We start from the raw sequence: 15,984 nt of genomic DNA on the forward strand, positions 1-15,984 counted from the left end.
TTTTTATGGCATGCAGTATGGTGTAAAACAGTGGATAGGATCACCTTTAGACTAGTGCATGTGTTGTGGCTGACTGTGGCTTGATAAAGTACAGAAGGCATGGAAAAAAGCAAGGTGGAGAAAATAAGTTAGATACAGAAGTCAGCAGACCTTCAGTTTTGTCTTCTACATAATGAGGCCAAAGGTGTCATGGTGTTAACACAAGGCAGGTACAGAGCACAGTGATGATGTTAAAAGTGCAAGTACAAACATTGTGTCCGAAGAAAATACTGAGAGACAAAGTTTCCTGTGAGATTTTCAAAGATACAAAAAGACAGACAGAAGAGAGTTAGCTGCTCCCAGTGAAAGTCTACAGAAAAAGCCATTGCGTAAATTTATGGGAATAGCTGAAGGCATCGAGGAAGATCAGTGTACAAACTGAGGAGATAAAAATCTGTGAGGTAGGTAGTGGTAAGACATGAGGGAAATTTTGGATGGGATAAGCATTTGAACATGCAGTTTTTAAATCAGTTGAATAAACCATTAGCAGTATTCTTATATGCCAGCATTTCTGATTTGAGTAGCCATACTGCACTATGCAGGAGCCAGCAACTGGCAAAGAAAACATGGACCTTGTCAGGTGTAAGAACAAACATCTATTGTGACCCTCCTCAGAAGTAAAAATCTAGCTCACAAAGTTTTAAGGAAACCTACACAAGTCTCTACATGTTTTATAGACACATCTCCAAAATGAAATATCAAAGCATCTGCCAAAAGGCTGATATTTGTTGTTCCTATAGTCTGTCAGACATATGCTAGCTTGAGGCTAGTCTGTGTACCCAGCCATATTTAACTCATCCTTTACATTAAAATTTCACTTACAAATGAGTTCGAATGGTTACTATGAGATATAAACATGCTGAATAAATAGCAGTGAGTATATAATTACAATAACACTCATGGAACATGTTAGTAATGATTGAGCATGGTACCCAAATTAATGGATAATTGTTTTATCAAGTTTTTGGAGTCTAATAGCGAGTGCAACTACAGATCTGCATTTCAGTGACTAGTCCCTTATTAGGTGCTTTTATGTACTTTGGTTATTCAGCTCCTTTGAGGGTGGCTGCTGCTTCTTTTCACTTACAATAATTGGGATAAATTCAATCTCCCTGTTTTTGATGAATCACAGTATGGGCCTGACTGAGGATTGGATTTAATGCAAGAACATATCGTTGGCCTTATTAAGAAGTAAACATACAGCATCAGTTCTCTATGGTGCATAATAGCTCTTCTATGAACTGGCCCAAAACAAATTCCAGACTCTAATGGTATTTGTGACCTGGCTGGAAATAAGGATGCCTCCTTGCTCTTAGATTTAGTTTAAAGTGCTGTTTTCTAGTGGCTGTGGAATGAATTGTGATAAGGACCTGCTTTGAGCTGACAGTTTGCTCTGAGACAAGTTGTAACAGTCCAGGCAGAGCTGGACAGGCACGTAATTTCCTCACAATTAAAATAGAAGCATTCTAGCCCCAAAAATAAAGAAATGCAACAGCATTTTATGTGAAAGATGTTCATTTTAGACAATATCAACTGAATGTTAATTGAGTGGATATCATTAAGCAGGTGTTCATAAGTGATGATGGTTTTGTTTGTTTTCTGATTGGAAATGAAGAAAGATTTCTGTACCTTTTTCCACTTGAGATTCTTGGTGAAATACTTCTTATTGAAGCTGGGAGGCAGTCACTCTGGATTTTTTTGAAAATGACTGACCATAAGAACTTAATCCCACTAGAGAAAGAGAGAGGATCATAACTGATTACTTCAGGGGAAGTTGCGTTAGAATGAGAAGTGTAAAATGAATCCTGGAACAGTTGTGTAACCATGTATGCACCTTCCTTGGGGTTTTAACTGACTGAACAAAGCCAGGGACCTCACTAGACAGGAAAGCTGGACTGGACAAATGCAGATCAGGCCAATGTGGTCAATCAAACGTTCTCCCTTTATTAGTGAGAAGATGGCAGTTTATATACACTTCAATATAGTTTACAGCTTACAAAGGCACTCTCATTGGCATGCTAATATTTCTTGTCTTTGTCTTAAAGTGGACTAAACTCTACACTATAAACCTATACTAATTCACACCCAGAAAACACAGTGCTTCACATCACACTTTAATATAATTTCTAACTGCGCCACAAGCTCTTTTTCTTACTGCATCACAGGCTTGGAAGGCCTCACAAGGCCCGTATCTGAGGCCTAGGCTGGAGCTCAAATCTCATTCCAGACATAAATCATGCCCTCTCTCTCTCAGAAATCCTGCCACAATTTATTACTTCAGGGGAAGTTGCCTTAGAATGAGAAGCATAAAATGAATTCTGGGATAGTTGTGTAACCATGTATGCACCTTCCTTGGGGTTTTAACTGGCTGATGCCTACACAGGGTGTGGAAATTTCCATATATCTGAAACATTTCCTCTTTAGGAAACAGTCCACAACCTGTGGTTTAGTCCTTTATCCACAGGGGTCGCTTAGTATGAGATACAGATGGAAGATGCAGTTTCAAGAATTCTTTATTTGTACCTTATTCAGCTAGGGATATGGATTCTAGGCTGCTCAGGTTCATCTTCCAATTTGGTGGTGTCTCCTTCTGCCAAGCTTAAGTCAGACTTGTGCCACTTTAGCTGAAGATATCTTTCCATCAAGTCAGCTCCCACGTTGAAGACCAGAGCCAGCCAGGCCAAGCCAAAAACAATCCATATCGCAGTTAGGCTCCTGTACATGGAGATATAGTGCTTGTTGGGGTTCATGCCTGAAAAATCCAGGAAAATTTGTATATTTAACTTGGCAGCTTTGGTCTGCTAAATGTACATACTCATATACCCTCTCCACTCTTTGCAAAAGTGTATGTGTTAATGAACTTGTGTGACCCATCAATAGATAAATTTTATTTCATGCCAACCCTCAGATTAAGCTTAGCACAGTGTAAGAGGCCATCTGAGGACCCCTCACTCTCCATTTGTCTGCTGATTGCCACGAGGAGGAACTCCTTCCTCCACTGCAGTTCTGGCTTGGAGAAGGCAACAGTGCAGGTGCAGCCATTGTACTGTTACGTTGGCTGTTCTAAACGAGGCCTGACAAGAACTTGGCAAGGAGTTGGCAAGGACTTGGCGAAGACCCGGCATGGACTCAGCACAGGACAGCCTGCTGCAATGCCTGCTTCACTCTCCACCCATAAGCCAAATGAACTGTTGGGGTGACTCTAGGGGTCTCTCACTGAAGACCCCTCATCTGCCTTGTTACCACTGTGACAGATGGAGATCAAGAACCCTCTCCCCAAGGACTGAGACTGAGACCCCTACCACAGGAAGCGGGGGGGAAATGGTGGTGTGACCATTATTGACATGACCTTCTCTTCCCCAGTAACTTCAATGGACTTATTCTTCATTGTGTTCATCCTGCCTTGGTGGTTTCAGTGGACCCACCTGTTCCCCCACAGCAATTTCAATAATACTCTTATTGTTCTGTATGTTCCCCCCTTTTTCCTCTGTGGAATATAACCAGGCTGCTGGGTTGGGTAGGACTTTGGAGACTCTCCCCGACACAACAAGATGAATCCCCATCGTCCGGACAAGTGAGAATCTCGTCTGTGTTGGTAGCTATTCCCATCACCCTCTTTTCTCTCTCTCTATCCTTCTATTTCTTTTCTGACCCCACTATCGCATTTATTGTTTTGGCCCCTAATAAACATGCATTTGTTGTGATTAAACTGATGGTCCCCTGTTGTTTGCCTTTTTGCACTTTTGGGATTGGCTAACGAACCATCACAACACCCCACTACAAGCGGATTGTGACACACAGCATGAAATCCCTGTAGCAGAGACTATATAATAAAAATAGTTATATCTAATATTAATTAGAGATGCTCAAAGTCAGTGATTCCTAGCCAAAAACAAAGGAAAAAATATTGGAAATTAAATGTTGAATCCATATTAACTGTATGTTACTCAAGAGCCACATAGGGTATCTCAGATGATTTAGACAGCTACAAGTTAGTGAATCAGTGATTGTTTCTTGGAGGGTGATATTACCTCAGTACCTGGGATTCACAGTCACTTAGATAATACGGTTAATGTAGCCATTTTGATTAAGTGGTTTTGAGAATCTTAATCCCTGGTTTAATATTTCCATAGCATGAACAATCAGTGCAGCTGATACAGTCATGAAACTCCACAGTGCCAGATTCAGCATGGGATTCTTTTTTATCTCCTTTTGGGACATAGTTATGACCTTTAGGAGAGGAGAGCTAGTACTTGTGAGTAAGAAACCCTAGTGATTTTAACAAATAAATGCATTAGACATAATCTGTTAAGATTATGCATTTGTTTAAATAAGTGTGTGGAAAAAAACCCTTACGTGTCTCTACCATGATATTCTCAATCTAGAGGTCTAAAGACTATATAATGTCACTTGGTTTGTTTTCTTTCAGGGCATCCTATGGTTGTCAGTAATCTTCTCCCCATTTTAAGTACTGATTATTTAATATTTGATATGATTTGTTGTTGGGAATGGTAGGCACTTGCTAAAACAAATCAGTGTTAGGAGAGTGTGGTTCAAAGACTTAATACTGAAAAAGGGATTTTATTTATATTCCACCTTTCACTCCTGATAATGTTTGTACCAGCCTAGGCACAGCCATTGTTGAATGACTGTTCAGAGGCACATGTGAAATGAGTTGGACAACTTTCAGGTTGGCTGTCAAGAGAAAAATGCTCATATCCTGTAATACATTAGCTCATTGTTATCAGTCCGGCTGAGCTCACTCTTGACCAGATCTATAGTGGAATGGATATCTATGATCCTTGTATTTAGTTTTATACTAGGGTTATGAATTTCAACAAAGCTCAATCCAGTTCATGCTCTTTTTTACCTACTACATAGTCCCCAAATCCAATGGTGCTCAGGGTGATGAAGGTGAAGTAAAAGCCTTCTCTGTAGCTCCAGCCTTCTACATAACTGAAGACTAATGGTGGGAACACCAGAAAAAGCAAGGTCCCAGTGGTCAGGAAGATGGCCACTGCCAGTGTTTGAACTACCTGAAAGAGAAGAGGAAGATGGCACCTAAAGAGCATTGAGCAGTTGTCAAAATTGATGTATCTGTTTTACTCTTGAATCCCAAACCCAACCCACCTGGGAGCAATGGCACAAAAAGAAGGATAAGCCAATCCTTCCATGTACTGAAGGTTGAGCTCACTGCTTACTCTGCACATAGATATTGTACCTAAGCAAGAAAAAAAATCTTAAAATTTGGAAAAAAAAAGTAGGATTTTTAAAAAGCTTTTTGCAATGAGTTTCCAAGAATGCTCCAGTCATATTTTCAGACTTTATGACAGCCATTGAAATGAAATACTCATTTTACAATTTCAATTCAAGTAGAGATGCTCTTGTAGTCAACTAGCTCTTGTCCTTGAGGAAGATCACCACGTACTACATAACTCATGAAGCAAAGATGGACAAGAACAAATTAGGGTTATTTGCACTATGACTGCTTTCAAAGATTTATAAAGTGGCTTGCAAGTTCTCAGCCAAAAATATGTCTGGATGAAACCTAAGTGAAGTCAGTTTCCCTGCTTTCATTTTTAACTTAGAAGTGCTCAGAGCAGAACTGGTTTGTGTTAGCACAGGGCAGATCTGTGCCTCTCAGGACAAACATCTGCCTTCAGGGAGATAAGTTACTTTAATATATGTGACTACAGTAGATAGGTACAAAGAATGGTCAGTGGATGGATCCTGAAGGGATTTTAGGACTTTACAACTGATGGTCAGGAACTCATGGGTTTCCAGGGAACACATTCTGGTGAACTTTTGACTAATGATGTGTGGGTTGATGCAAACTCATTGTAATTATTTAAAAATGCTCTCAAAGGCAATCAAACCAGAGTATGATCTTCTATTAATGAGCCTATTGTGACTGGAGGAAAAGCCAAACCACTATTTATAAAGTGGAAAGTCCAGATACCATGTTTTAATTTCTCTCTCTGAATTATCTCACATAAAAAATAATGCTCTGAGCTTGAGAAACATGGCTTGAGATGACTGGGTGACTTTGACAAGTCACTTCTGTATTATGTGTCATGTCTCTCTAGCTGTATAATAATATTTGCCTCATTTGCAGACGAGTTTGAGAATTACCAATTGACATGATTATAGTTGATATATAATTCTGTTGTTCTCATTTACTTCATTCCAGTACTGTAATAGAGTTTAATTACATAATAAACTTTGCATAAAACTGTATACTGAAATGAACAATTTTGCTTTTTAACCTCTCTTTTAAGAACTTTCTTGTATAAACCTGTAATGTTGGGAACAATAAGTCATTAATAATGAAGAACTGATTGCAATTAATTTCCCAGAGCATGACAAAATTCTGTTTATAAGGAGATAAACCACCTTCCTTTAATAAACTTTCCAGAGCAAACAAGCAGATTCAGCTCCAAAGGTTTGTCTGATAATAGGAGTTCTGTCAGAAATTTCAGCTCAGGAGGGAAAAGGGAAAGAAAAAGGATCATGTTCCTGAGCTGCTATCAGAAATCTCAGGAAAGATGCAGCTATACTAGCATGAAAATCCTTCTGGTGGTAGAGCTGTATGTGTTTGGGGAACAGGCAGAGGTTATGCAGCTAAAGAATTTCTTGCTTATATAATCCAAGTCTGCATTTCATGGTACCTTTATATTGTCTATAAAGAATGTAGTGACCCAAGAGATTTCATAAATGTAAAAGAAAAAACTTATGCCAGAACTCTGAAATGTTTCAACATATCTCATATATCTAATCTCCCTTTTCCCTAACTGAAGGGGTTAATTCATTTAACCTTTTCTCAGAAATATGCACTAACTTTGTAATAAATGACCTTCATGTATTTTCCGTTATCAGTGCTTTTCTTATTAAAAAATGTCTGGACTAGTTCAATGACTCACCAATAAGCTGTAAGTAAGGAGGAGTATTTGCATTTTAAGAAAAGAAAAGGAAGGAAGTGCTCAGTTGCTGGCACAAACAGGAAAGTTAATTCCAGCCAGATCATTAGGCCAATAAAAATAAGTTGCCTTTGCACAGTGTAGAGCTAAACTCTGGATAGATGCTTCCATAGGCTGGAGAACAAGAGCTTGGTTTGGCAATGTGTGTACGTGCACATACCCTGCCAAGGTCACCAGGTCTATGGTTTTGCTGAGTAAGATTTTAAAAAGGCAAATCTAGGGCCCCTCAAGCAAAAGCCTATAGCTTTAAAGCTATCGTAGGTAGATTAAGTGTATCAAGTTTCTGATAGAGAGGGCTATGTAACTGCTGTGGTTCACACAAGGAAACCTAAGCTAGCAGCAGCAGCTGTGAAATAGTGAAATCAAATGGTAAATTGACACTGTACCTGGGCACGTCCTGGCTTTTGCATCCATCTTTCCAGGGTAAGCAGATGAGCATTCAGAGCTTTCCCCAGCTGATTAAGGAAGGCCAGATTAAGGGGCACTCCAAATAAGGCATAAAACACACAGAAGATCTGTCCTGCAACTGTGCTGGGGGACAGGTTATCATAACCTGGAACAAAAGAAGAAAACAGCTACATGAAAAGGCCCTACAGACAAGATGCAGGCATCATGGAATATTTGTAAGCTTGGAAGCTCAACTACATTAATCTTCAGAAACCTGTGGATCTATGATTTTCTGCAATTAAATCTGTCTGCAAATTGCCATTGCTTATGATGAAGCCTTTTGCATTCATTACTACAAGCTGAAAATTAAACAAGAAAAGCATTACTGACCGGTACTATTGTAACTTTCTATAGGTCTCTGATTTTGTGGGGAATGCAACTCAGTGCTCCAAAGCAACCTAAAGATATGCTGTCCATGTACAAAATAATCTTGCATGTACCAAGTAGGCACTCAGCTTTTTTGGAAGTATAAAATACTGTATACAGAAAAGTAACAGGCATAATTGGAAACCAGTAAAAAACCATACTCACAGTATTTGATTGTCTTGTCTGTCCACTAGTTACACATTTCTGGGGGCTTTATAGGACAGTTGGAGGAAACATCAGTTTTAAAGGAAAGAGAGTAGATCACCTACAGTGGTGACAACAGTTTCTGCAAAAAAGAAGTAATTGCTGAAGTCCCAGTTACTGAGATTTGTAGAGTTTCCTTCTGGATTGACCCCTTTTCCCCATGCTTCCATGAGGACCTGAAGGGGAAAAGGTCAGAGGAGCAAAGATGAGGAAGAATGTCAGAAATAAAGATAAGTAAATACTGTTTTCCATTTTGATCAAGCAGAGTCATAAACAGTGTTGATAACAGTATAGAGTTGGACTAAAAAGACCTTCTGCTGACATGGCAAAACTTGGAAAGAGAGCTGGTCAGGAACTTGAACTCTTGCTAGAGGAGAATAGGTCATTAAGGTATGGTAGGTTCCCCAGCTAGATGAAATCTAAGGGGAAGGGGGTGGATGATTCCCCAAACTGATCAAACTGGGAAAAAAAAAAAAAAATGTTGTGCCCCAAAAAAATAAAGTAGCTGCTCTTCTTTCCTTCTGTAATCTAGTAATCTCATTCAGGTTTTTAATTTAGGCATGTATAAATGTATAGTTGTGTCTGTGGGCAGGGGCATGGGGAACATGCTCATTTCTGTTTCCTCCATGTAAGTACTTGTAAAGATGAATTACTATTTTTAGCTATGACTTCCATATAATTTTCAATGAACATTAGGCTTCTCCCAGTCTGAAATATTAACTAATAAAGTATTATCTGCTATTCTAGATAGCTCTCACCAGACAAAAACTACTGTATGCCAAAAAATTACTGTTCCTGCATCAAATATCCTGTCAACTGCCTTAATAAAGATTGTGTTCCTTTGCTGTCCCCAAGGATTTTCTGTGGGAGATTGGTTTCCTTCTGCTCAGTGTTTGGTGTTTTAAGAATCCCCTTGTTTGTCACACACCTTACAAAGGCTAAGTAACAGCCTTGGTAATTTTGCAAAATGCCTGAAGGAATTACTTGTTCATCTCTTCAAAAGACTTTGTATGATGCAAGACATGAACAGGAGTCAATAGCAACCCCAGCTTTAGTTGTTTCCAGGAATATGAGACCCAAGAAGATACTCTTTCTTGATTCAAATGTTAGCTACTCCCAGAAAGACTGCTTTTTTAGTGAACATAACTGTGGTCACCCTGGATCTTTGTCCCACAGGGAGGACCACTGTAGGGACTGTCGACAGGAGCCCTGGATAGTTAAAATCTCTGTTTCACCGAAAGATGGGATGACACACAGGTAGCTTCAATTCTCGAGAGTTTATTGGAGCAAGTCAGGGAAGTGGGGAGACAACCGCATGAGAGGGTAGCTGACTCCGAATGCCCCCTCCCAGGGAGGTGTCAGGTTATATAACTGGGGAAGGACAGTACATATGGACCAATAGGGAAAGGACTCAGGGGAGGAGCATGGATGGAGTGACATGAACTGAACCAATGAAAACAAGGGGAAGGAGGGAGTGATTAATTGGATGGAACCAATGGGGAAACAGAGAACAGGGAACTTTCCAGAACTGAGGGATGGCACAAACATTGATTGACATAAACCGGGGAAGGTACAACAGGTGATGGACATGGGGGGACACAGGAATCATGTAACTGTGGTCTCCCAAGGCATCCCAGGGCAGCTTTCCCCAGGACCCCCTCCCACACATAACTACTACAAGGTATCTGATTTTTGATAGGTTCTGCAATATTAGCTGAGCTGAATTGGTGGACTGAGTACCCTAAGTATAGTTGCTAATTTGATTCCTTCCGAAAAAAATCCTACAGCATCAGTCAAATTTATCAGAGGGCTCCTGGACATCATCATGTATGACCTCATGACTGAAATGTCAGCAGAGCTTATTTTCAATATGACAAAGAACTTTGCATTATCCATTAAAAGCCTTTTCTTAGAATGGGAAGAATTCGACATGTCAGATTTTCTAGAGCCCCTTATTTCATTCGCTACTTCGAAGAAACACACAGAAGCTACTGAGGTGTGAGTATTTTGAAATAATCACAGGTTTAATTTATTCCTGTAAGGAACATTTTACAGTTCTATGCATTTCAATGCACAAGAGTTCACAGGAGTTACATTCACATCATGAGAGCAAACACAGAGGAGTAAGGCAACTTTAAATGTTGAACCTTTCAGACACAGCCTGACAAGGCCAGATTTCTTGGTGTAATTGATGCTGTTAAATGCAACCCCATGAAAGAACCCCATGAATTAAATGGCATCCTGGCGCCCAACAAACTGTTCTTGTGGGACAGTTATAATGGCTCCAGGCTCCTTTCATCTACAGCTCAGGTAAGGGTTATTGCAGCTGTGCATGTTTGGTGACCTGTGGAGTTGTGTTTTTAGGTTCTATTCTACTGTATATCAGTTCAAAATTGTTTGTCCCTCTGTACCCACCTGGTGCCCATTTGGTCCATCCCAGGTTTTCCCATCAGTATCTGTGTGTCCATCAACCCCAAAATCCCTGATTCATGCCCCTGCCCCCTCCCGGGTGACTTGTCCATCATTTGGCGACCCTTCCCCTTTGTCGGGAGGCTTTTACTGGGTCACTGGGTGACTAGACAATGGCCTGGGGTCCCTCCCCTTCTCCCTTCTAAGTGGATACCCCGGTTGTCCTTCCCTTGGAGAACCACACCCATGTCTTCTCCCATTGGCTGATTGGGTTTCCCTGCCCTCCCTATATCAGTAGTTGTTTGAGGCCCTGACCTCACTCTCTTCTGTTGGACACCTTCATGTTCGGTTAGGCTGTGGGTCTCTCCTCAGAGCCTCATTAAACTTCGGAATTAACCTCAGAAGAGTGACGCCTCCTTCCTTTGTTGGTGGTATCAGCTCGTATTTGGATCCACGAAGGCGCTTCCCAAAGCCCCACAGGGTCCAGTGGGAAGTGCCTCTCTCTGCCTGATCATCCTGTGTACAGCTAGCCGGGGTCGGCAAGGGAATTGCCCTCATGGGGCAGAGGCGAGATGCGGCAGTGAACATTATCTGGTGCCTTTGGGAGAGAAGTTGTCTGTATGTAAAAGCAATGTGCTGTAATTTACAGTAACAATGTGAAACCTATATTAAGCTATAGTGGAAAGAATAAAAATATAGTGGAACGAATAAAAACTGCCTGCTGTTTCTGCTCCTGTCCCCCTGCCAATGCACATTGCAGCCCACTGTGGTCATAGACAAGGATTTTGTCCTTTTGGTCTGTATTCATATCATGTCCTTTGAGACTGAAAAAGTATGGACATGATCAAAACACAGACTCCTTACTCATTGCATCTGCTTCTCAGTTATGCTGTCAGACTGGCACAATTTCCTGACCAAAGTATGCCTACCAGAGATGCATTAGATAAAAGAGTTTGCATTTGCACTTTCCCAGAGCTCCAGGCTGCTCATGTTAGGAGCTCAGAACCATCTCTCAGCTAGGCAGTTTTAGCTATGCAGAATCAATGCAGTTTATTGACATGGAATTATAAGAATTTGTTTCATGCACAATAGAGTCAAAAGTTAATGAATTTTAAGTGGTAACTCACTCTAAGTGATAATAGATATGCCAAAAAAATCTGTGTTGAATCTCACATTGCAGATTTAGGTTTAAAGAATGGGCATTAAGACAAGACGTCTCATACTTGACAGCTGAATAGACTGAGTCTGGGGGCTGTGTCTCACTGCAGTTTAACTACTATTACTTTTCAGACTGGAATTGGTGACATGAGGAACAGGCCTCCTTAAACATATAGTTAAAACATGCAGAGACACAACTGCACCCCTGCAATAGAGATTTAATATGGGAAGACTAGTGTTCTCTAATATTAGTAAGAGTTAGACAAATTTGGAACAGCTTACAAGTGAAATTGTGTTTTACTAGCAGAGACACAGCAGCAAAATGCAATTCTCTGAGTGTCCAGCAGTGGACCTAAGAAAAGTCCACTGGAGTCAGAGAGAGAGAAGAATTTGCACACGTGTGACCTCTTCTAATGTTCTGAGGGTAGTGAAGATTTAAATTAACCTTTAAATCCCATAAAGTATCACAGTTAGGTTTAGAAAGAGAATCAGGGTTTTCACCTCTGCAATCACTATCGGAGAGATAAAAGAATTACAGGTAATACCACCAAGCCATGAAGGGGAAAAAATAGACATGTTTTTAGGCATGCAAGTTCTTGAAAACTCTAATCATTTTCTCACCAATGTCCAAGGTTCCACAAGTATTAGCAGTCAGAACATTGGCTTTGTAGATGTCGAGGTTCAGGCACCTTTTCTACCATTTCTGATCTGAACTTCACTGTTCGCTTAAATCCATATATGAAGTCTGGGCTTTTTGTTGATCAAAACCATATACCTTCATGGAAGTCCTCTGACTTGGGCAGTACAAATTGTTTTGAGTTTTTATCTGTTTTAATGACATGGTAGAAAGAGCTCAAACTGTTTAGGCACCCAGCTCTGCAACTGGGTATGTTTTAAGCACAAAGCAACTCAAAGATTCAAGGATACAAAGTTCAAGGACTTCTGTCCAGTTCTTGCACTATTATTATGAGACTATATCTATAATATCAGGAAAGGTCTAGTAATTTATCTCCAGCCAGTTTTGAGGAAAAGATTAAAATGTAATTGAAGTAGTCATTAACTGACAACTCATAATTCAACAAAAGCCCTTTATCTCTTCTTGTAGGTGATAGATAACAGATGGTTGACTTTATCTTTTCTTTAGGCCTCAAGTGCAGGACCACCTTCAAAGGTAGCAGACAATTTCACAGAATCACAAGGTTGGAAGAGACCTCCAAGATCGAGTCCAACACATGCCCTAACACCTCAACTATACCATGGCACTGAGTGCCGCATCCAGTCTTTTTTTAAACACATCCAGAAATGGTGATTCCACCACCTCCCCGAGTAAACCATTCCAAACTTTTTCCAAATAGCCAACCTATGTTTCCCTTGGCACAGCTTAAGATTGTGTTCTTTGGTTCTGTCAGTTGTTGCTTGTACATTGTTTGTTTTAGTACAAAAGGGCAGAATTTGCTCAGATTTGGTCTGGAGAATCTTGGAAGGGCAACCTACTTCTTTAGGTTTGATTCTTGTTTTTTGTTCTGATTCATAATTCCCAGTAATATTTAATGAGGGAGATGAGAACCATGAATTTGAAATTATTGCAATGTAGCACAGGTGCATCACTAGATGCACTTATATTTTGGGAATTCATGACTGTGGAAAGAAACTACTTCCACAGAGCAAAATAAAGAAGTATATGAATGGGCTTGAGTTATTTATAAAGTTAGATATTTAATGTCATGGGCAGCTGATCAGTTTATATCATGGTAGGCTACTTGGCCCTGATAGTATAATTTCTTCTAATGAAAATAATGCTTGAGCCAAAATAATAGGAACCCTTTCCTCTTATCTCTACAAACTGCTTCAGGGCTTATCTGTCCAAGCACGTGTAATTCGGCAGGAACTTCAGCTTTTCCAGCTGGAACTGGTACCAAAAATGTGTTTCTGCCTGCTTCTCCAACAGCTGGAACACCATAGCACCCAGGAGGAGGTAAAAGAGGTACCCTAGCACCAGCAGTGGAGTCCAGGTGATCTGCCAGCTGTGCATGGTGAGGAGGCACATGCTGCTGATCTTCCCTTGCCAGTCCCTGCTCAGCACTTTGTGGGTTACTGTACCAAGATGTGACCTACCCAAAACACCAGGAATCACACACCCATGTTCCCAGCTACTGCCCTGGAGAGTTTTTCAATAAAACAGCAGGGTATCAGGGCTTACAAAATGAGACTAACAGAGACATTTTATCCCTCCACATCTGTTCTCTATTCAAAATAAAGGGTGAACACTTATAACTTAATAAGACTGTGAATCATATTGTCTTTCTTCTATTAGCTTTTATCCAAGGACATCAATAAAATGAATAAAGACCTCTGAGGTTGGTATTGGTGTCCAGTCAGGGAAGCTGAATCAAAACTGTGACTGTCTGACTTACCCCAAGTCATATGAATATAGAGCCACTCTTAAAGTCTTGACAAGTAAAGCATTATTCTAAACACTAGAATTCTGTACAACAAAATGTTTTAAACTCTCTAGTTACAGCAGACTTCCCAAAAGAAAACTATGGAGCTGAATAAATAGAGAAGTGAATAGCTGCTGTTTGTACCATACCAACATTGCTGGCACCAGTAAAACCAGCATGGTGAAGCTTAGAAACATCCTGAATTCAACTGGGTCACACAAAAGAACCTCTTTATTTTCTAGTCCTAATAAATCAGTCCCCTCACTGCCTGGCCTACCACTCTTGAACCTTATCAGATGACTCCACACTCTTGTCTCTAGAGTTAGAGAATAAACCACTCATGCCTACTGCCTTCAATCTCTGTATTGCCCTTTTAATACAAATATTTAAAGGGAAGGAGGGCTTAAGGTTAATCATTAGCTAAAAAGAGATCAGTTTCATCATGGGAGCCTTAATAATTATCATGCACTGGAAATGAGCTGGGTTTGCATTTTTTCTGTGGGAAGAGCTTTATGGCAAATGTCATCTGTGTCACATTGCTTCTGAAAGAAAACAAACACACACACACACACACACACACAAATTCAGAAAAAGATGGCCAGGTGGCTGTTATGGTGAGCTCATGTGACCTTGTGACTCTGATCAAGATAACCCCTGAAACCCTCCTTCCTGCCCCAACGGGGTTGGCAGAGAGCCAGGAAAGCCCACCCTGTCCAAAACCTATATAGACCCCTGAGACTTCCTGTTCTCTCTCTTTTGCCCCGCTCTCACATGGACACCACAGAATAAAGAGAGCTGTTCCAACACCCTGGGGTAAGAGCCTCTTTTGAATACTGTCCTAGGGTGACGTTATGGTGTTTGTATCTCCAATCGTGTGTTCTGTTTATGTTTGATATTATGTTCTGTGTTTTCAGAACTGACTCTGAAAGTGAAGGTTTGTTTTGCCTTGTTATCATCTGGTTCACCTCCCCCCATGGTCTGCTGTCTAGAAAAGGCTAGGGCTGGCTGGCTGGCTTTTGCTTTGCTTGCTTGCTTGCTTGGCTTGCTTGCTTTGCCTGCTTTCTTGCTTTGCTTGCTTCCTAGTTAAGTTAGCTAAGCAGTCCAATTCTTTCCCTGGACTGTTGCTTTTTCCTTTCCTCTTTCTGAATATCATCCAATCTGCTCTGGACTGGGATCTGGGAAACACCAAGGAACACCAGGAGCCTGCATTATGTGATCTGCAGCAGCCATCCCCAGTGCTGGAGAGCAATCCCCAGCGTCCAGACCCGGGCGACCACTCACAGGAAAGACTTTCTGGATTTGTTCATCTCTTCAGAGGGGTGAAAGAGTTTTGTTGTCATCTGGTGTTGTTAATTGTTTTGGTGCTGGGGAGTGCTTTGTTCATTGAATAAACAGGTTCTTTTCCACTTCTCTCTCAGAGGAAATTTTTCCCTGAACCAGGTGGGTGGGGAGGGGCCGTGGGGGTTTATTCCCTGGGGGCTCCTTTCAGAGGGTTTTCTCCAAATTTGCCCTAAACTAGGACAAATATTTTGGCGCCCAATGTGGGGCTCGAGAGAGTGGAAAAAACCCTGTTGTAATCATATTTTTATTCCAATTATTTTGTGTTGGTATGGAGCAGTTACTGGTTATGTTGTTTGAATTAATATTGTCTCTTGGGGTGAAGGCCTGCATGTGTCTCTGGTCCCTAGGGGTTTTTGAGATCTTAATCCCCCGATGGTCCCTAGGTTTATTTTTTTATCCAGGAATAGCTCCAGTATTGTCCCTAATACGTAGGTTTTGCAGTAGAAGGGCACTGACCAGAATATCCATCGGGCTGTGCTTGGCTGTAATAGCTTCCAGAGGGTTTATAAAGGTGCTGAGGTCTGTTCCTGGAATGTATGGTTCATGGTTATGGTTGTACAGCCAGTTTGTTAGAGGGGAAGTAGGGGATGAGGCTTTTCAGC

General features: G+C 40.8%; 1 protein-coding gene across 1 annotated transcript; it reads right to left on the minus strand.

Moving 5' to 3' along the window:
* Window positions 1-1,963: 1,963 nt before the first annotated feature.
* KCNK16 (potassium two pore domain channel subfamily K member 16) lies at window positions 1,964-15,173 on the minus strand. Its single transcript, XM_041715311.2, is given in 5 exon segments — window positions 1,964-2,791; window positions 4,910-5,075; window positions 7,403-7,569; window positions 8,095-8,214; window positions 13,440-15,173. Coding segments are annotated over 5 exon segments (885 nt in total). The 5' UTR covers window positions 13,648-15,173; the 3' UTR covers window positions 1,964-2,567.
* Window positions 15,174-15,984: the final 811 nt, after the last annotated feature.

Source organism: Taeniopygia guttata, chromosome 3 (assembly GCF_048771995.1).
Source record: "Taeniopygia guttata chromosome 3, bTaeGut7.mat, whole genome shotgun sequence".
NCBI lineage: Eukaryota > Metazoa > Chordata > Aves > Passeriformes > Estrildidae > Taeniopygia > Taeniopygia guttata.